This window comes from Ambystoma mexicanum, chromosome 4q (assembly GCF_040938575.1).
Source record: "Ambystoma mexicanum isolate Mex_15411 chromosome 4q, UKY_AmexF1_1, whole genome shotgun sequence".
Classification (NCBI taxonomy): domain Eukaryota; kingdom Metazoa; phylum Chordata; class Amphibia; order Caudata; family Ambystomatidae; genus Ambystoma; species Ambystoma mexicanum.
The window spans coordinates 325,798,406-325,821,144 of record NC_090928.1 but is presented as its reverse complement, the minus strand read 5'-3'; the positions used below and the strand labels follow the sequence as shown (position 1 = coordinate 325,821,144).

The following is a 22,739-nucleotide window of genomic DNA, read 5'->3' as shown; positions in this document are numbered from 1 at the left end:
GCCGAGAGTATGCAATTGTGTTCTTGACGCCTGCTAGGTGAAAAGGGATGAGAAAAATGTGCAGAAGAATGGTCCAGTCCCATAGAGACTGGGCTTTCATGGAGAGAGCAGGGGAGCGAATCCCGCCCTATTTCCCGATGTAAAACATGGTGGTGGTGTTGTCTGTGAAGACCTGCAGCACGTTTCCCTGGAGCAGAGTCTGGAAAGACTTGAGGGCCCAGGAAACTGCTCACTGTCCCAGGACGCTGATGTGAAACTCCTTTTCTTCTGGGAGCCACAGGCCTCTGGCGTGAGTCTGTCCTGTGTGGGCTCCCCAACCTTCCAGAGAGGCGTCGGTCGTGACTGTAGCCTTGCTTGGAGGAATCTGAGAGGGAGCTCCCTGAGTGGGGTGTGGACAAACTGACCACCATTGCAGTGTTTGACGGAATGCCCGATTGAGGGCGATCTTGTCAGTCCATGTGCCAGTGACTTGCTGCCACGTGGCATCCAGAAATTCTTGAAGGGGTTTAATCTGACGCCTGCAAAAAGGGGCCAGATGGATGCAGGAAGACATCAGACCCACCGGGGACTTGACTGACCGGAATTTTACAACAGCAGCTGCTGACAGGCGGTTGACATTTCCCAGGATGGCCATCACTCTCTCTTCTGAGGGAGTCAATGGAAAGGAGATGGTGCTGTAGGGTGCCCAGGAACAGAGCGTTCTGAGACGGCACTACGTAAGACTTTGGATAGTTGATCGAAAAGCCTAGCAACTTCAGAAGTCGCATGGTCTCAGCTATGTGCTGGGTTGCCAGAGCATGGGAGCAGGACTGAATGAGCCAATCGTCCAGATAAAGGTAGACGTGGATTCACTTGCGTCGTAGATGCTTTGCCACCAGGGCCAAGCTTTTGGTGAGCACCCTCAGAGCCGATCTCAGACTAAAGGGAATGGCCTTGAACTAGTAAGTCTTCCCTGGATGACAAAACACAGGAACGTCTGTTACTTGCGATGAATGGGGAAGTGGAAGTAAGCATCCTTCAAGTCGAGAGTTGTCAGAAAGTCCCCTTCCTCGAGCTGGTCGAGCATGTGTTGCAACATGACCAACCTGAACTTTTCGGCTTTGGGGAACTTGAGGCGCCACAAGTGTGGGATTGGTTGCCACCCTGCTGACTTCTTTAGTAGAAAGTATCTAGAGTACACTCTGTAGCCGCAGATGTGCTGAGGGACTGCTTCTATTGCCTCTTTACAAAGCATTGATTGGACCTCCTGCAGCAGCTGTGCCATGTGCAGCTTTTGACACCTGACAGGAGGAATGCAGGGGCACCCGTCTTGAAATTCCAAAGTGTGCCCTGCTGCAGAACATCCAGCACCCATTTGTCTGTGGCAATCTTTCCCCACTGATTGACAAAGTCTGATAGTCAGTCTCCCACTGCGGTGCAGAAGTGGGGGCTTAGATCCTGGGCGGATTCAGGGCTGCGTCTGTGTCCTGAAAGGGTGGGGGCGATAACTATGCTGGGTACCCCTGCCGTAGGCCTGGGAGCGAGCCCTATAAGCCTCGTGGGTGGTGGAGCGATAGGGGCTGGTGTAACCTTTGAAAGATCTGGCGACTATCCCGTTTGGGGAATGGAAGGACAGCCTCCTCTGCTGGAGGGTCCTTAGAGAGCACAGTGTCTCTGTCGATCTTGATGGCCTGGTGAGCATCATAGACCGCTTTTCCAAACAGGTTGTCTCCATCGAACAGCATGTTGATGACTTTGGTTTGCACATCCGTGTGGAAATGTGTAGCTTTTAGCCAACCTTGGTGTTGAATAGCCACACAGTCCCCATTTGGTGTAAGTCAGAGTCGCTGTCATGATCTCTGCTTCCAAAAGATCAGAACTTGCCCGACTCCCTTGGAAGCAGACCCATAACCCCGGTTCCGAGTGCCAGCCAGTCCCAATTGGGACCTTTTGGACCCTGTCCTGGCGCCAGTGGCACCAGGCTCATAAAGATGCCCAGTCCCAGCGCTGGAAGCGCCGGGCTCATAATGCTTGGGTGGACTTACCTGCAGCAGACCATGCTGCTTACTTACCTGCCAGTTGAACCCCTGATCCTCTTCTGTTTGGGACTACTTTTCCTGTTGGGTGGGGTAGGAGCCACTCCCTAGGTTCAGAACACTGGAACTCTTCTGGAACTCTTTTCTTACCTAGGCGTGGCTGTGGAAGGAGACACCTAAGCACTACAGGAGGCTATTTAAACCACACCCGATGGATGAATGTTGCTTTGCGTTATTCTGCATTCTCTGCAGCAGAACGCTCATCGTGTCTTCTGCTTCTGATCCTGGGCCTAAGGAAACAAAGGCTTACCATCCTGGAATCCAGTCTTCAGCAGCACCTGCAAAGACAAAGAAAGGAACAAGTTACTTACCTGTAACTGTTGTTCTCCGGCATGGATTCACATGCTCATGAATATTCCCCGTCGTCAGGCTGGGAATCCTCGGTAAAGAAAAAACCAGTATCAGTTTCGTTTCTGATCTGTCTTTAGTAGTAATAACCAATCACTGGTCTCTGCGTCATACTGACCACAGCCAATGACTGCCCTCTACCTAAGCACCGCCTCTGGCAGCCATCTTCAGATTTGGAAGCACGTGAAGTGGCAGTATGACCAAGTGAAGAGCCGCAGAGGGGTAGGCGGGAGGGTTCGCATGTGAATCCATGCCAGACCCATGCCGGAGAACAACAGTTACAGGTAAGTAACTTGTTCCTTCTCCAGCATGGGGTCTGGCATGGATTCACATGCTCATGAATAAAGAATACATAGCAGTACACACATGCACAACCACGGGATGTGGCAAAGGCTCAACATTAAGCATTACATCAAACCCAACATTAAGCATCTTACCTCCTCACCAGGCTCACCTCAGGCGAACAGGTTGCACAGCACTGCTTGGCCGACCCTGGACTCCTCCCTGGAATCCCGATCGACGCAGTAGAATGTCGTGAAGGTGTGCGTCGACCTCCAAGTAGCAGCCCTGCATATGTCCAGCAGGGGCACACCAGAAAGGAACGCCGTGGTGGCTGCGATCGCTCTGGTGGAATGGGCTCTCGGACGGCCAGGCAGCGGTCGGTTTGCCAACCGATGACAGTACATGATACAGCCGGAGAGCCATCTGGAAATGGAAGCCTTCGAGAGAGCCTTCCCCTGATTGACACGACCAAAATTCACAAAGAGTTGTGACGTCTTCCGAAAACACTTCGTGCGGTCCACGTAGAACTTCAGCGCTCTAGCCACATCCAGCGAGTGCAAAGTCCTCTCAGCCGGCGACAAAGGCGACGGGAAGAACACAGGCAACACCAAGGGTTCGTTGAGATGGAAGTCCGACGGTACCTTGGGCATGAAGGAGGGGTGCGTCCTGAGCACTACCCTCGTGTCGTGAAAAGTCAAGTACGGGGCCTTGCAGTAAAGGGCCTGGATCTCTCCCACCCGTCGTGCGGAGGTGATGGCCACAAGAAACGCTGTTTTCCACGACAGAAACTTCAACGGGGCCGAGTGCAGAGGCTCGAACGGAGGTCCCATGAGCGTGGTCAGCACCACGTTGAGCTCCCATGCCGGGGCCGGAGCCTTCACCGGCGGGAACGATCTGAACAGTCCCTTCATGAACTCTTTCACCAGACTATGAGACCACAAGGACGTCCGGCCCGTGGTTCTGGTGTATCGGGAGATCGCAGCAAGATGAATCTTGATGGACGCGTGTGCCAGTCCAGCTTTGGCCAGCGTCAGCAGGTACGGCAGTACCTGGGGAGCCGTAATCCGTAGAGGGTTAATCTTCTGTGCGTGGCACCAGACAGAGAACCTCTTCCATTTGTGTCCGTAGCATTTAAGAGTCGAGGACGCCCTGGCCTTTGCAAGAACCTCTCTGCAGTCGGCCGGTATGTCGTATCCTCCAAACTCTAGCGCTGCAGGAGCCAGGCCTGCAAGTTCAGCGATTTCGGGTCGTGGTGGAGGATGGCACCTCCTTCCCTGGAGAGTAGATCCGCCTCCACCGGCAGCTTGATTGGCGGGGACGCTGATAAGTCCAGAAGGTCCGGGAACCATATCTGCCTCGGCCACGCAGATGCGACGAGGATCATCCTGCACCATGACCTCTTGAGCTGGTTGACGAGCCGGATTAGCAGTGGCAAAGGAGGGAACGCGTAGAGGAACAGGCCCTCCCAGGGGAACGAGAAAGCATCGCCCATGCTCCTCGCCTCGGGAAACCTGCTGGCGAACCTCCGGCACTTGGAGTTCGTCGCCGTCGCGAACAGGTCGATCTGGGGTGTTCCCCACAGTCGGAAGAGGCGATCCACTAGATCCTGCCGTAGTTCCCACTCGTGGCACGAGCGCAGCTCCCTGCTGAGTGAGTCGGCGATGGTGTTTTTTATCCCTGCCAGATGAAACGGCACCAGAAACATCCTTTGGGCGACGCCCAATGCCACAGGTCCTGCGCCTCCTTGGACAGTGCTGGGGACCTGGTTCCGCCCTGTTTCCTGATGTAAAACATGGTGGTGGTGGTGTCGGTGAAGATCCTCACCACCTTGCCCTTGAGGGACGGAAGGAAGGACCTGAGGGCCCAGAACACTGCACGGAGCTCCAGGACGTTGATATGGAGGGACTTCTCCGTCGGGAGCCAAAGGCCTCTCGCGTGCAGATTTTCGGTGTGCGCTCCCCACCCTTCCAGGGAGGCATCCGTGGTCACTGTCTCCTGGTGGTCTGGGGTCTGGAAGTCCATGCCCGCCGTCAGATGCGCGCGGGTGCCCCACCACCGGACCGCTTGGCGGAAACTCTCGTCGAGTGTGATCCTCTCCTCGAAGCCGCCCGTCGTTTGGATCCAGCGCGCGTCCAGGAACTCCTGCAACGGGCGCATCCGGAGCCTGCACATGGGAATGAGGTATATGCAAGAAGACATCATTCCGAGGAGGGACTTGATGGACCTCACCTTGGCCGCGTCGGAAACCAACATCCGCTGTACCTTGCCCAGGATGGACCTGGTCCTTTCCTCCGACGGGGAGGCCAGAAGGGACACTGTGTCGAGCTTCGCTCCCAGAAGCAGTGCGTTTTGCGCGGGTACCAGGTGGGACTTGGCGTAGTTCACGGAGAATCCCAGGTCCGTGAGAAGTTGGACGGTCCTTGCCGTGTGCTCCACGACGAGCTCCCTCGTCTTGGCTCGGATGAGCCAGTCGTCCAGGTAGGGGTAGACGTGGATCCCCTCGCGGCGCAGCTGCGCCGCCACCGGTGCAAGGCACTTGGTAAATACCCTGGGTGCCGACCGTAGTCCGAAGGGGAGGGCTTTGAACTGGTAGTGACGCCCTTGGACCACAAACCTGAGGAATTTTCGGTGCCCCTTTAGGATGGGAATATGGAAGTAGGCATCCTCCAAATCCAACGAAGACAGGAAGTCTCCTTCCTCCAGCTGACCCAGGACGTGCTGGAGGGTGACCATCCGGAACTTCTGCGCCTTGATGAACTTGTTCAGACGTCGCAGGTCTAGGATGGGGCGCCATCCTCCCGTCGTCTTCTTCACGAGGAAGTATCTCGAGTAAACTCCGGAGCCCCGAAGCCTCTTTGGGACGAGTTAGATGGCGCCCTTCCTGAGCAACGCCTTTACCTCCAGGAGGCCTCGCTCCCCCTCCGATGGGCCTTCGAGCTCGACCGGGGCCTCTCCAGGAGCTTCGCCGGGTGCTTGCCCTTCCTCTTACCCGACCCAGAGCGTTGGCTCATGGCTGAAGGTGCCGGGGAGGGTGCGCCCTGCCTGGCGCCCGTAGAGCCCGACCGTTCGGCGCTCCCGGTGACAGCAGACTCGTGGTGCTTGGCCTTGTGTTGGACCCCCGTCGCCGGGGCGTCCTCAAAGGTCTTAGAAGACCGCTCGGATTTCTTCCTCTTCTTCTTGCCTGACGGGCTCTTCCCTTCCAGCCAGTTGGCGAGGCGTTGGTGGCGGTCCTTCATGGTCCGCTCCGACATATTGCCGCAAAACGCACAGTCCTTCTCCACGTGCGTCTTGTCCTCATGTAAGCAGTAGAGACAAAAGGAGTGTTCGTCCTCCTTAAAGACGTTCTGCAGCTGGCATCCAGGGCAGACCCTGAACAGCTTTCCGGGCGTCAAGCTTCCCTTCTCCTGGGCCATGTCCGGGCCTGAGAAGCTTCTGGAGTCCTCCAAAACGTAGCTCGACGAAATCTTCACCCTTGAGGGGCGTAGACGGATCCGACACGGGTCCCCGTTGATCGGATGGAGAGTCGGTGGAGCTTGAGGCTCTTTTGACCGGAAAAACGAAGTTTTGAGAAAAAAACGTGAAAAAATAGCACTAACGCTCGAGAGCAATAGCACGAGGATCCCAACACATGAACGTGCGGTAAAAATCTGAAGATGGCTGCCAGAGGCGGTGCTTAGGTAGAGGGCAGTCATTGGCTGTGGTCAGTATGACGCAGAGACCAGTGATTGGTTATTACTACGAAAGACAGATCAGAAACGAAACTGATACTGGTTTTTTCTTTACTGAGGATTCCCAGCCTGACGACGGGGAATATTCATGAGCATGTGAATCCATGCCAGACCCCATGCTGGAGAAGAACAGGTTAGCACTACGGTCTTCAGTGGCAGCGCATCTCTTACCTGGTCCATCGGCTGTCACCAACGCCTCGCGCTGCATTCCGGCATCTGAAAGACAAAGGCTTACCTACTCTTCGCATGCTCCGGAGGTCTTCGCACTGCATTCCGGCATCTGAAAGACAAAAGAAGGTGCGTTTAAAGACATTGGGCAACTTTATTACTCACGTGCCATTACTCCTTCCCATGCCGAATCCAGTGGGTATTCCAGCACCCTTCAGCTTCTCTAAAGCTCCGAACTTGTACCTGCAAGATAAAAGGGACAGTTAGTGCGCATTGTGAAGCAGGCTACAAGCGCTTACTTACGTGCTTCCAGGCGCTTCTATTTCTCACGCGGGTTCGATCCTCAACTCTCATCAGCCCGCCATCCGCCATCGCCGGAACCCTGCAAAACAAGAGATATCATTACAAAAGCCTTTTAAGACATTTGAAGTGCCCAGAACTTACCGTTCGTGCAATTAACGACGGACAGCAGTCCTCTGAGGTCAAGAGGCCTGCACCCTTATCCAGTGAAGAAACTGGTTACGGCACCCTGCCCCGAGGCAGATGGAGAGCTCGGCGTTCACTTACCTAAGACATCTCACTTTTCGAGTCAGACATACAGTGCACAGAGGTCCAGCCCAAAGAGCCAACCGTGTGTTACACATCACCTTTGTAGATACGGCATTCACCCAGTCAAGACCGGCGCCTCTGCGGGAATCAGGTGAGCGTTACAGAACGCAAAGCCTATCGCAAAACTCCCACCCAGGCGCTATGGAAACCTCGGATACCGACCAGCTAGCCCAGTTACTTGGGGAACTAAGAGCAGATGTGCATGCAGCCCGTCAGGAAACGAATGCTCTAAGAAGGGAACTGATTATTTCCAAGGAGCGAACAGACTATCTCGCTAGACAATTGCTACAGTCACAAGCCGGACAAACTCCGTTACCCGCATCAGGGGCAAATCTTCCTTCAACATCCTCTACGAACCCAGTGCAGATCAACCTACCTGGGAATGCACCTCTGGCTCCGCCCGAACGATTTTCTGGTGACCCAAAGAGGTTTGCAGAATTTATTAATCAGTGCCGGTTGCACTTCTTATGCCGGCCAGCAGCCTTTCCAACTGATCAAGCTAAGGTAGCTTTCGTACCTTAGTGGCAATGCGGCAGACTGGTCGATCCCTCTAGTTAATCAAGATGATCCGGTTCTCCATGATTTTCAAGCTTTTCAGCTCAGTATGGAAAAACTGTTTGCAAGACATTCACAGGGGCAGGCCTTGGGCAATGAGCTCCTTTCATTGCGACAGGGTAATCAAGACCTTTTGGCTTATATTGCGTCTTTCAACAGACTGATAGTGGAAACTCGATGGCCTGAGGACAAAAGGATTACGCTGTTTTATAGAGGTCTACGTGGAGAGCTCAAAGATGTGTTAGCCCAAGTAGTGAATCCCCCGCAAGACTGTTCGGACTATATTGACTTAGTCGTTCAAATTGACCACAGACTGCAGAACAGGAAGGCCGATCGTTCCAAGTTTGATGCTCGAGTATTTTCCAAACCACCAACTCCTACCAAAGGAGTAGTCTCCGGGGAACCCATGCAAATAGGGGGCCTGAAAGGACCACTAACACAAAAGGAGCGGGAAAGGAGAAAACAGCTGCAATTATGCCTCTATTGCGGAAACTCGGGGCACTTTCTTCGAGACTGTCCGGTGAAACCAGCCAAGATAGTAGGAGCTGCAGTTACCAGGGTCACAAACTCTAAGCAGGGAAACGACCTCGCCCAACAAGAATAGAGGTCCTCTTGCCGAGCGTTAAAACCAGTTCCGTGACCTCGCATTTCGTGATACCTATGGTCCTCATTAGCCCTGAACATCCGGATCGATTACATGCGATTGAAGCTTACGTCGACAGCGGTGCCATCGGCAATTATGTGGATCATGAAATGGTTTTGAGGATGAATCTGACTCTTTGTCCAAAGGCTGTAAAGGACGTCATTACTACGGTGGATGGTACGGAGATAGCCTCCGGACCAGTAACGCATACCACCCAAGAAGTGACGCTAGTAAGTCAAGATGGACACCATGAGAAGATCGTGTTCGATGTGATCAAGGCCCCTCAGTTCCAGATTATTCTAGGAATTCCTTGGTTAGAGAAGCACAATCCTCAGATCGAGTGGCGAGCAAGAACGGTTCAGTTTCCAGAATGTGTCTCTACTTGTCACCCTCCACCTGGTGTTGCACTGGCAGCAATTTCCTCGGAGGCTCCTCAGTTACCTCCTGAATACCTAGAATTCCAAGATGTTTTCCGGAAGGATCAGGCTAACTCTCTAGCTCCTCATAGGTCTTATGACTGCCAGATAGACCTGATACCTGGATCTACTCCTCCTTGTAGTAGAATTTATGCCCTCACCGAGCCTGAGAATCTTCACCTCCGACAATACCTGGATCAATACCTAGCGAATGGGTTTATTCGTCCTTCCAAGTCCCCTGCTGCCTCAGCTTTGTTCTTCGTTCCAAAAAAAGAAGGGGACCTTAGAACTTGTATAGATTATCGCGCCCTGAACCAGATCACCTTTAAGAATAGATATCCGTTACCTTTGATCCCTGAACTCCTGGACCAAGTCAGAAAAGCATGCATATATACAAAGCTGGATCTTAGAGGAGCCTACCACTTGGTACAAGTAAAAGAGGGCGATGAATGGAAGACGGCCTTCCGCACCAAGTATGGGCTATTTGAATATCAGGTCATGCCCTTCTGACTTTGCAATGCCCCGGCCGCCTTTCAATATTTTATGAACGATGTCCTCAGAGAGCTCATAGATGTGTGTGTTGTTGTTTACATTGACGACATCCTCGTTTATTCTTCATCGGAAACTGAACATCGGAAACACGTGAAAATGGTCCTCGAGAGATTGCGTCAACACAAACTTTTCGCTAAGTTGGAAAAATGTGTTTTCAACGTGACTGAAGTTGAATTCTTGGGATTCATATAATCACCTAGCGGAGTGCGTATGGATTCAAAGAAGGTCGATGCAATTCTCAAATGGCCATCGCCATCCTCCGTAAAAGGTGTTGAAAGCATGTTAGGCTTCGCTAACTTTTACCGCAGGTTTATCCCCAAATTCTCTTGAATAGTCCAGCCCATCACCGCCTTGTTAAAGAAAAACAAACGTTTTGAATGGTCTACCGAGGCGGAACAAGCTTTCCAGAATTTGAAGACTAGATTTATCTCTGCACCGATCTTAAAACATCCTCGCCCAGAACTCCCCTACATCGTTGAAACTGATGCTTCGAGCCTTGCCATGGGGGCAGTTCTATCACAAAAGGACCCAGTAACCAATCAGTTGCATCCCGTGGCATTTTGGTCCCGCAAATTCTCGCCTCCTGAAATCAATTATACTATTACAGATAAGGAACTTCTAGCTATCAAGTCCGCCTTTAAGGCTTGGCGGCATTATCTTCTGGGGGCCCGACACACCGTTACTGTGATTACAGATCACCGAAACCTGCAATATTTGAAAACCGCAAAAGCTCAATCCTCTAGGCAACTCCGTTGGGTACTATTCTTTGCCGAGTTTGACTTCATAATTACCTATCGACCTGGTACAAAAAACGGTAAAGCTGATGCCCTTTCTCGGATGGGAGTGGAAGAACATTTGATCAATCCTAAACCTGTACCTATCATTCCCGAACAAAGAATTCTAGGTGTAATCGCCACACAATCCATAGAGGAAGTTAAGGATAAAGCCAGGCTACTGGTAACTCCAGCAGACATACAGAATTGGCATCTGCAGGGAAAGGACTTTACGGTGAAGGACAACCTATTATATTTCCAAGAACGGTTATACCTGCCCAGCACAGATTTACAGAAAAAGGTAATCTCTTGTTATCACGATTCTTTAATGGAAGGACATCCCGGTATGACCAAGACCTCGGAAAAGATAAAGCGCTACTTCTGGTGGCAGTCTTGGAAAAAAGATATCAGAGACTTTATAATGTCCTGTGGAGTATGCGCCCAAAACAAGAGTCAAAAGGAAAAACCAGCCGGCCTCTTACGCCCTATTGACATCCCGCCTCGCCCTTGGCATACGCTTTCTATGGACTTCATCACCGATCTACCTCCATGCTCCGGATACAATACGATCCTAGTAATCGTGGACCTATTCTCCAAGATGGCGCATTTCATTCCACTCAAAGGCTTACAAACAGCAGCAACTCTGGCCCGAGAATTTCTCGAAAACATCGTCCGACTGCACGGTTTTCCTTCAGTTCTAATTTCGGATCGAGGTAGTCAATTTATTTCTCATTTTTGGCGAAGTTGCTGTCGGTCGGCTCAAATTGATGTGAGACTTTCGACCAGCCACCACCCTCAAACCGACGGACAAACCGAGAGGACCAATCAAACTCTGGAACAGTATTTGCGCTGCATGCTACAACAAACTGAAAAAACTTGGAAAAATATCCTTTGGATAGCCGAATATGCCTACAATAACTATGTCCACTCGGGAACTGGGAAGACCCCGTTTTTTCTTTTATACGGTAGTCACCCTCGAACCTCGGAGTTGGATCCACTCCAAGATCTTGGAACACCAGCAGTAGACCACCTGCATTCTACAATCACCCAAGCCTTTAAGGAAGCCGTTTCTCACCTTCAAAGGCTAAAGAACAATACAAGAAAGGAGCAGACCAACATCGGAAGGAAGCCCCCCAATATCAAGTAGGAGATCAAGTCTGTTTATCCACCAAATATCTACCTCTAAAAGGACCACGCACATTCAACCCAAGATACCTTGGTCCCTATTCCATCACTACCATAGTAAATCCAGTAGCGGTCAAGTTGGACTTGCCCCCTCACATGAAGATACATCCGGTCTTCCACGTCTCTCTATTAAAACCTGTGCAACCTCAAACCCGACTAACTACATCTCCAAAACCTATTCTAGTTGGAGAACTCGAGTTTGAAGTCAAAAGCATCCTGGATTCCAAGATCTCCAAATCTAAACTATTTTACCTGATTGACTGGAAAGGCTACGGTCCCCAAGAAAGATACTGGGAACCTGCAGAATATGTCCACGCGCCTCGTCTAATCAAAAGATTTCATCGAACATTTCCTAACAAGCCCAAACCCCCGGAGAAGCCCGGTTTGGGAGGGGCCTTCAGGGGGGGTGCTGTCATGATCTCTGCTTCCAAAAGATCAGAACTTTTCCGACTCCCTTGGAAGCAGACCCATAACCCCGGTTCCGAGTGCCAGCCAGTCCCAATTGGGACCTTTTGGACCCTGTCCTGGCGCCAGTGGCACCAGGCTCATAAAGATGCCCAGTCCCAGCGCTGGAAGCGCCGGGCTCATAATGCTTGGGTGGACTTACCTGCAGCAGACCATGCTGCTTACTTACCTGCCAGTTGAACCCCTGATCCTCTTCTGTTTGGGACTACTTTTCCTGTTGGGTGGGGCAGGAGCCACTCCCTAGGTTCAGAACACTGGAACTCTTCTGGAAAGCAGGAACTCTTTTCTTACCTAGGTGTGGCTGTGGAAGGAGACACCTAAGCACTACAGGAGGCTATTTAAACCACACCCAATGGATGAATCTTGCTTTGCGTTATTCTGCATTCTCTGCAGCAGAACGCTCATTGTGTCTTCTGCTTCTGATCCTGGGTCTAAGGCAACAAAGGCTTACCATCCTGGAATCCAGTCTTCAGCAGCACCTGTAAAGACAAAGAAAGAACAGGTTAGCACTACGGTCTTCAGTGGCAGCGCATCTCTTACCTGGTCCATCGGCTGTCACCAACGCCTCGCGCTGCATTCCGGCATCTGAAAGACAAAGGCTTACCTACTCTTCGCATGCTCCGGAGGTCTTCACACTGCATTCCGGCATCTGAAAGACAAAGGCTTACCTACTCTTCGCATGTTCCGGAGGTCTTCGCACTGCATTCCGGCATCTGAAAGACAAAGGCTTACCTACTCTTCGCATGTTCCGGAGGCCTTCGGCGCTGCATCCCGCATCTGAAAGACAAAAGAAGGTGCGTTTAAAGACATTGGGCAACTTTATTACTCACGTGCCATTACTCCTTCCCACGCCGAATCCAGTGGGTATTCCAGCACCCTTCAGCTTCTCTAAAGCTCCGAACTTGTACCTGCAAGATAAAAGGGACAGTTAGTGTGCATCGTGAAGCAGGCTACAAGCGCTTACTTACGTGCTTCCAGGCGCTTCTATTCCTCACGCGGGTTCGATCCTCAACTCTCATCAGCCCGCCATCGCCGGAACCCTGCAAAACAAGAGATATCATTACAAAAGCCTTTTAAGACATTTGAAGTGCCCAGAACTTACCGTTCGTGCAGTTAACGACGGACAGCAGTCCTCTGAGGTCAAGAGGCCTGCACCCTTATCCAGTGAAGAAACTGGTTACGGCACCCTGCCCCGAGGCAGATGGAGCTTGGCGTTCACTTACCTAAGACATCTTACTCTTCGAGTCAGACATACAGTGCACAGAGGTCCAGCCCAAAGAGCCAACCGTGTGTTACACATCACCTTTGAAGATACGGCATTCACCCAGTCAAGACCGGCGCCTCTGCGGGAATCAGGTGAGCGTTACAGTCTGCAATGTCGAGAGCAACAGTGATGGCATGGTCGGAAGCCACTCACCCTTTTGGAACCGGGCCAAGCCTTCTGCCTTTTTATCATCAGGAAGAAAGTCATGGATGGGCCCCAGTTCTACCACAACTCTCTTTTGTACCTTGACGAGATGGGGTTGGCGGCCTCGATGGTGAAAACTGCTGTGGTGGTGATGCACTTCCCTGCAGCATCAAGCTTCTTGCCCTCCTGGTCTGGAGGCACAATGGACGAAGAAGAGGGGTTGAGTTCCTCTTTCTGGCGGTGCAAGATACCACTGAGTCTGGAGAAGGTCGAGACGTGAAGGCACCTATGAGCCGATTCCGAAACCCAGTATTTCTTCGCCAACTGGTCACGCTTATCAGGCATGTTATTAGGAGCCTTCAAAACTACTAAGCCATCCTCCCATACGTCATCCAACAAAGGGACTGATATGATGGTTTTCTTGGAGGACTCCCGCTGCTCAAAGAGCAAACCCTCCTTTTTCCTCTCTTCTGGCACCAGGTTGAAGAGTTTGGCAGCTTTCGAAAAACCATCAGACTCATCTGTATGAGGATCAGTGGTGTGGGTGTTAGTGCCAGTTTGAACGGGCTCCTCAACCATGGTACGCAGAGCCGCAGGTGCAGGCAGAAGGGTAACAGGGGCCTTGCGAGACAATGTCGGCTGATAGTGAGGGGGCCTTAGAAGACTTACGGCGGGAGCAGGGACTGGAGCGGTGGGCAGTCTCTGTTGAATATCTGTCACCAGAGTGAGCAGGGCAGTTAGGATGTCCAAGGACAGGTCTCTTGCTGCAGGAGCTGGTGTAGCCAGTACAGCAGGAGCAGGAAGTAGGCCTGAACCCCTTGGTGGGCTAAACGGCTGGGAAGGCCCACTGGCGGTGAGCAATGGGTAAAATGGGGTCTGGCTTCTGATGGTCCCCTTCCTGATCTGAATAAAAATCTTGTGGCAGATTCTCTTGGCAACTGGTGTATATGAATGGGTATTTTCTGGGGGAACCAGAGGAGCTAGAGTAAAGACTGGGAATTTCAGAGCTGAAGGCATGTCTCATCAGATCAGAGACCTTTGGAAAGGAGGAGACAACTGGAGCCTGCGGAACAGAACAGGTGACGTTGACGGGATCGTCATTGGAACCGCTGACTTAGGTCTTGGATGCAGAGATACTCTGGGTGTGGTGACCGTCGAAGAGGTAAAGGTGACTGTCTGTGACGGGCCCTTTGGGGGGAGCAGCCGTAGAAGGAAGACTTGACTTTGCAGACTTCGCAGAGGGAGTCGTCAACGAGCTTGTATACTTAAAGGTCATTGGCGGACGATGGTCTGAAGTGGTCATCGACGAGGATCGTGTCAACGAGGGCAATGACTATGGTGAAACAGGAGATGGGCCCTTAGATGACTTGCTCATCTTAAGACGACTTGTGCTTGGATGACAAGGCCAGCAAGTCCCTCGCTGACGGAGGTAACCCACCAGCCGATAGGCTAACCATCGACTGAGTCAGCGACCGACCCTTCTCAGAACTGGGTCCTGCAGCCACGGAGACCGTTGACAAGGACTCTGATGGAGTGTGTGGTATCGCCTTTTTCTTGGGATCTTCGCCAGGGAAGCCTCCTCTAAGGACCTCAACTTCTTCCTACTGTAAGGAAGGAATGGTATCAAAGCATGACGGACAAGTGATCATAGTTCATGGGTGTTCATTAAACTGTAAAACATTGGTGCAATAAATGCCTAATCTAAACCTAAATCTAAGGTGGGAGCAAGCTACAACCATCAAATAATAATAAAACAGTCCTAGTGGAGTCTAGTCAAATAAAAAGGGCCTTTACTAAGAAAAACCTATTGCCATTCCTTACCTCTAAATACAAAATAGTGTGGGATAATGTTCATAAAGAAAGACGTGTTCTCAAAACGATAAGTCAGGATGTTCTAGCCGGGGGTCTCCCTTCCCCACGTTTGAAGCACGGGACAAGGCAGGACTCTCAAGCAGAGCACACTTCTGGGGCTTCTCTGACCCGAGTTAGCACTTCCTATTCCAATATCAGGGTCTTCTGTGCCCAAGGCCTGATGTATCACAAACAAACAACAAACAGTTCCTTCTATAGAACTTTAGGTCGGGTGACTCTTGGTCATCCGAGGAACCCCCTCAGCTGGGTTCTGATCCCTTTCACAATGTCAGCCTCCCTCAACTGGGCTCAGACCAAGGTCACACTGTGGACGTCCCTCAGTCGGGTTCACATTCGTTACCACAATGTAGTTCACTTTAGCTTTTCCAATCACAATGTGTCAAAGATTTTTGACTGTACTAGGGGTTTGGACTTGGCCCTTGCATGACCACTGACATCTCTCCATGGCCGCCTCTGGGCATCTTGGTTCTTGTAGTTTTCTTAGTTCAACACATCCTCCTTGTTCAGGAGCAGGGCATTTTTTAGAGTCTTTTGAATGAGCGCACAGGCTGTTGGGGGAAGGGAAACCCGAAGACCCTCTTTTGATGTTAACTATGATACCTGTCAATCTACAGAAGGTAACTTCAGAACATGATCAAACCTCTTTGAAACAAAGTTACATTGGAACTGTATTGAACTTGAACACATTTTACTTGGTTGAGAACATTTGCCCACTAGATTGTGTTGTAGTTGTGAGGAAAAGCACAAGTTTTGCCAGACAGACTTGATTTGGACTTGTAGACACAGACTTTCCTTATATTTTTTAAGGAGGGAAAATCCCACCATAGCATAGGGTTAGTTAGGTGTTACACCATCCTGATCAATAATAACATTTTTATTTGAAATACACATCTGCTGTCTGGGCCCTCTCTCTTGATACCATGCCCGTCTCACAGCAGTCTTTGCTGTATCTCCGATACCAGCGTGCGCAGTGTCGTAAGGATGTCCAACAACATTCTGAGGGGCCTAAGGGGCAGCCGGCAACGGCTCCATGCTGAAGTGCCCCCTAGTGCTAGATGGCGATATGGGTTAATCGCGTGGAGACCCCTCTATGGACACAGTCTCACGCCCCTCCCCACCCCTCATGGTCCAAGTAGTAGTCCTCGGACAAGTTGTCGTAGCTTGGCTTGTGTAGATATGCACAGGCTCCCTCAACGCATCCTCTAGCCTTGTCTGGGACTCTCCACTGCCTGGGGGTGGAAAGTCTGCGGGCTTTAGTCGCTCCCTATCCTTACCCGACACCTTTGGGAGTGGGGTGATGATGGGAACTGCCACCTTCACAGGGGTGTCAGCGGAAGCCGTGGTGGCAAGATAACTTGTGTGGTTGCTGTCGTCGATCATAGAGACCACCTTTGTTGGCAGGCCTCCTTTCGAAGTTGTGATGATCATCAACAAGGTGGATGCCGGAGCTTTCGTTGACGGGATCACCATCAACGTTGTTGTCCACGAAGTGAGCATCCTGGCCGACGAAGCAGTCGTTGACAAAGTCATTTTTATGCCCGCCGATGGCATAGTCGACAGGGGGCGAGAGGAGTCACCTGAGGACCTCTCCTTTTTAGGCTTGTCAGAATACGGCAAAACAAAGCTCCGGCAGGGTTAGGTACTTCCTCTTGGAGGGACAGTCCCTCACTGGCAGGCTGTGGTTGTAAACGGTGATGGTGATCGTGCCCTTCCCGAACTGGGACCCCTGTGGCTGCGTCGAACCCAGCGGGATCCGTAGCATGGAGCTTGGCTGTCTTTTGGACCCCTGGGAATGGGGTGTCCCCAAAGGCCCTCAACCTCTTCTCAGAGCGAGTTCGCTCATGGGACTGGCCGGTCCTAGATGAGGCATGACTGTGCCAGGAGGCAGCGTCAGAGGCTTTGCCAAACTTGAGCCACGCTGCTAACCTGCTGTAACGGTCCTTTTTCGTCTTCCTCGAAAAACGCAGCAAATCCCCCATCCCTCCTCATCTTGGTCTGGATGCAGGCATCCAAAACTTGTGATGTCGATCTTCGACATACGTTTCTCAGTCCACATTTCGCGCATATCTTGAAGAGACCCCTCTTCTCCTCGGACATGGTGGAAGCAGGCCCAAGCCTGTCCCTCTCGAAAACTGCCAAGAGAAGATCAGCGATGAAAGTTTATCTTCGCCAACAACGGATCCCCGCTGTCGGTCGTCGACCTACTGTCTAACGATGGAACAAAATCGGTCAAAAATACTATAATGTATCCAAAAAACTCAAACTATATAAAAGGCTTCAAGAGCAAGAAGAGAGGGACTCCCAACACTGAAATGTGTGGTAAAAATCTGAAGATGGCCACCACTGGTGGAGCTTAAGAAGATGACTGTTATTGGATGGGAGCAGTAGGACCCAGATGACAGTGATTGGTTTAGAGGAGAAATTCAGTTTTCAGGCTAAAGCAAAACTGCTTTTCTTTTTTACTGAGGATTCAAAGCCTGACGATTGGGAATATTCATGAGCATGTGAATCCATGCCAGACCACATTCTGGAGAAACTCAACTACTCAAAACATAGTAATTTCCTTAATTCTCAGGTGTATGTAAACAAATTGAACATTATTTTACTTCCGAGATCCGGAGGGTCTCCACCCCACAAAAGGAAACGTTCCAAGCATAGTGAGCTTTAGAAGTTGCCATGTTGAGTAGCCACACAATAAGTACTATTTTATAACGCAGTATATTTAAGACTAAAACATGCACATCCCAATAAGCACTGATAAAAGAATGTGCTTCCCGAAACAATGCTTCTCCCAACTTGCTCTTTCTGGACCCAACTCAAAGTGATTGTGTAGAGCAATGCTAAGCTTGTTTGACAAGATAAAACCAACAACAAACTTAAAAGTAAATTGGCAGTAACAGACAAATATATACACATGTGTAGCACATGACTTACCAAACTGCAATTTTTTCATGATAGCCACATATTTTTCTTCAAGAGATCTCAAAACAGCCAAAGGTTTTGACTTGACCGTGGACTTTTTGGCATATTCAGCCAGTTTCCTTTCTGTTGGTAAAAATGGAAGGTTTAGATTTACATAATTTTTAGAGAAGGTCAACTTATTGCTTAGTACTCCTGTCAAACAACTGAGGTTGGAAACAGCTACCAGCCATTCTCCTAACAAACCATTCTAAATAAAACAACGGTGTTGTCTATCAGCATACTTGATCATCTTTAACTGGAATCTGCACAGGACTACTATTTTATTTTAGAACAAGGGCGATAGCATTGAATACATATTCTCAATCTATTTAACCCATTTGCAAATAAGAAATGCTTACTGTACGTTGCTATTGTTTACACTTTATTAGTGGCTAATTGATTATTGGTGCTCTGGACATGGTCGCCATTTGCTTTATGGCAACACAGACCATTATTTAGTATTAATTAGCTACATGAAGACACAAATAATCCAATATTAATTTAAAGGCATATTGGGTCAGCACCCCTTTCTGAAAAAGCGTATGGTAATATGCACAGATCAAACTAGGGACAAAAAGTAGTCCAGCATTCCTTCCTCTGGTTAAACAAAAAGTGGAGGAGAAACAGCTTATTTAAAAAAAATGGCACCAATGCAATCTTGGCTCTGTTAGAGTGCATATTGATTATTAATGGGTCTGTTTTATTAAAGTAATTTATCAATGTAAATGCGAAATCCATATAAAAGCCTATACATAATATTGTAAAGACTGAGGGGGGGGGGGGTTATCTGTCCTTCTGCCCTGTTATTTGGTCGGGGTAGAGGCACAGGGCCACCCCCAGCCAAGGGTCTCTATATGGAAGCAATGGACGAACAACAAAGGCTTAAGCTCTCAGGAGGTGATGCAGGCTGGTTCTTCAGTACAGGGAATCCCCAGGCCCCCACAAAGGAATGTCTACACACTAGGTTAAGTTATAACACAGCTTCGTTATATAAAATAAGGTTCAGATAAATATATACATAATAACACATTGTAATTTGGCAATACTATTCTAATAATGTCAACAAAATATTTTCTATGTGGTACCACACGATACTTAGATTCATTAATAATGCACCAAAGGCCAACAGTTTTTTTTAAAAGCATGCGACTTGCGAAGCAAGGTGTAACTGCATAGATCAAGGAAGAAAGGCAGGTTAGTTTCAGAACATAGGCAGTATACTTTCTTTAGACTTAAATAGTAATACTGTGTGAGGATCGCCTCACCTGGGCAACATGTAAGGGAACATTTAGGGTGTACCTTATCTTGTCTATTACAGCCCATTCCATACATGTTCAATACATTTCTGCTTTACCTCTATAGGTTCCACCAACCCAAAGTACCCAAGATGTCACAGGAGAACAGGATCCAAGACGAATCGGGGATCCCTGGACGATTCCTGAGCCTGGAAGAAGCTCTTCCTCATCACAATACCTTTGGGGCCTTGGCAGGCGAAGAGGTGGAGGTTCTTCGTTTCACTCGACGTGACCCCTTAAGGATGGACCCCTTTTGCAAGAAGGAGGCGCTGGGATGTCGAGGCCCAGAGAAAAAGAGGAAACGGACAGTGTCGCAAAGGCAGCACCTTCAGTCTCCGTTGGTGGGTTATTACTCTGGCTGCGGATGTCCCACAAAGGCGAAACCTGCAGTGGACTACATAAAGGCCTGGCTGAAGAGGATAAGATTCTTGGGGACATTGGATGCCTTTCACTGGCAATGGGTGCAGTGGCAGAAGAAGGTGTCAGGTTTCAGGAATTCACGGTTTGCCGACTTTGTGTTCTTCGGTGCTGCAGCCGCAGCACAGACCTCTAGATGGCTTCTGGCGACCTCGACTAGACCACTGGACTGGACTCCAGTATGTCTGTCAGTTTCTGGTGGTGGGAAACCCACCTGCGCACCTTCCTCTGCACACAGCCAACTGGGATCGTCTTCTGCAGGAAAACGTGGTCTGATGTCGTGTCACAGATGTTCCTTAAAAGATTCTTTGCTCAGGTGTTATTTTCGCAGCTCCGGGTGTCAAGCAGCACTATGCCAGGGTACCCCCTTCTCTGGGCGATACATAGAAATCTGGCTTCCAGCGGTCACAAATACTCCTCCGAACCCTGGGCGACAAACTGGACTTTGTCGGTTCGAGATGCCCAAGCACTCCTCTTCTGGACTCACCAAGACCCCTTCTCCAGACGGCAGGCAAACAGAACGGGTCTCCAGTGTACTTCGGATGAAGAGCAGCAGGTACACAATGGTCTGTCATAGCTCAGGAAGAGGTCACCTAACCAGATCCTCTCTAGGATCAGTTCTTAGAAGAACATAGCAACTTTCGGATTACTTGAAGAAATGCAGCAGCAGACTTCTTCCTCCAGCTGGGCTCCTGGGAACAGCTGCTTCTTGTTTCAGCTTTGACTTCTGCTTCTGAATAAATTGGTGAGTGAGGGGTCCTTAGTTATACACATTTATTCCCCATTCAATCAAGCTGAGCCAGGCTCAGACAGCCACTCACATAAGAGTCCATTTGTGCAGGCAGGCAATCAGGCACACAGGCATTCAGGCCATTAACCCAAACCAGACACTCGTAACACAGAATGTAAATTGGAGTAAGCACTCAGCCTTTCGGAACACTACAGTGCTTTCACTCAGGGCTGGCCTAAGCATTGTGTGTCACAACCAGAACCAGATGCCCACAAGACAGAATGCGAGTTGACTTTGACCCCGCAATGGGTGTAACCATAGTCCATGGGAAAGCTCCAGTCAGCCTGACGGGAGGCAGCCCGTAGAGCCACATATGGCATCTCCACCCAACAGCCAGTCAGGGAGAAAGGGACAGCGTCAGTGCTTCCTGGGACTTTGGGTCTACAGTGGCCATCTTGCCTTTATCCAGGAATCCATTAATTCCTCTGGCAGGGCTTGGGTGTCCCAGAAATGGAGGACACCCAGAGCCACTGTGAAGTCAGCATGTAGCTGCCACCAGCCTATACCCTGCTCTGTGGGCAACACACAGGTGTCAAAAACACACACAAGGGGTACAGGTGTGTACCTCCACCCATGGGTGCCATAAGGGTATCCCATAAGTGGTGTTCACCAAAAGAGCTGCACTACCAAAGTTCCAGGCTGGACCTCAGTGGCAGAAAACATAGCATAAAAATACAGACGTGGTAGGACAGGGACCAGGAGGCCCTGTGCCTCCGAAAAGGCATTTCCAGCATCACAAACATTATTACAGGCTAGCTGTGACATTTCCACTGACCTGTAATAAGCAAATTACATCACAAGTGCTCTGTAATCAGTTATCACGCTTCAGTTGTGATGTCTCAATGCCTGCTGCTTGAGCCAGCAGAGAGCAGAACTCCAGCTGCCAATGCATCACTTAATTAAACCCATGCTGAGCGTTACAAATTCCTTGAATGTGAAATTGCTTGAACCATTTTTCTGCAGCAGATTAGGAGCAGGATACTAGCTTTCTAAAATACAAACAGATTCTACATTGACAATACGGATTAGCAAATGGAATATTTCGTACATTAGATTCAGCAAGAGGCCAGGTAATAAAGAGGATGACATTGGGTGAACATGTATTATAAGCAATAAAATATCCCCTACCATACATAAAAAGGATATTGCAAGTCACCTGAGTTCAGTGATCATAGTTGGCCATGGAACTCCTCTGTGACTTGCAATATCCTTATAACGTACCGCCAGGGGTACTTTATCCCATATATCTCTGTTGCTAGAGAGGAAGGAGTATACATGACTAACAGCAGTAACTAATCAAATGAATAAGTATTTTCTTTAATTCAGTCACTATAGATGAGGGTACATTTCACATCCAGACTATACAGAATGCCAGCTGGAGTATTCAATAAGACCTTAGAACAAGGAGTGGATGGGGGCGCTGTGGTGCAGCCCGCAAGATGGCTGCATCTTAGAGGAGCCCAAACGGAAATGGGAATACAAGTTTTGCTGTCGATATTAAATAAGCACTGCAAGCCTGTAGAACTTTTGCCTGGCGGCCCCGGGAACTGCTCTAGGGGCGGTTAATCCCCTTCGGCGCCATGTAACATGTCCCTTGGAGAGCCTTAGGGGTGCACAGAGTGCTTGGCCTCCCAGACTGGACAGCCCCTGCCGGTCTCGACATGTGATCACCAGATGCTGCTACTTTATTGACTTCTCCGTCCCAGACCTTTACTCCTAGGACTGTGACTGATCCACCGCAGGGTTATCCTGCTGGGCACCACGCAACGCCTGACTCACCAAGCTGAGCCTGTCACCATGTTATGCCTGGTGGCTGCCATGAGGAGGGCGCAAGCAGGACCCAATTACCAGCTGGCACCCAGGGTCAATAAGTCCTGCATTGTACTACTAGTCCAGCATAAGGCATACTCAGCCCTACCTACCATTAACAGTGCTGGTTCAACACATTTTAATTGATCACCTGACTTGGTCTCTGGCCATCCACAATGACAAAGGGAGCTGGCAGTGGTAAGAATCAAGGCACACCTCAAAGCCAAATCTGATGCGGACCATTGAGATGCATAATCTGAACAAAGTGTGCAAGAAACACCAGACCTCTACCACCTGCTCAATAGTATGCAAGCTGGCTTTACAGCTAACAGAAACACTGAAAACCAGATTGAAGAAAGAAGTGTCCACAGTTACGTAAGTGGGGAAC

General features: G+C 50.0%; 1 protein-coding gene across 4 annotated transcripts in view; it reads right to left on the bottom strand.

The window, feature by feature from the left end:
• Positions 1-22,739, bottom strand: part of BIRC6 (baculoviral IAP repeat containing 6) — a 3,097,233-nt gene that overhangs the window by 97,197 nt on the left and 2,977,297 nt on the right. For all 4 annotated transcript variants that reach the window (XM_069607902.1, XM_069607904.1, XM_069607903.1 and 1 more), the window contains one exon: positions 18,014-18,124. In XM_069607902.1, coding sequence (XP_069464003.1) covers positions 18,014-18,124 — 111 coding nt within the window. The remainder of the gene's footprint in view (positions 1-18,013; positions 18,125-22,739) is intronic.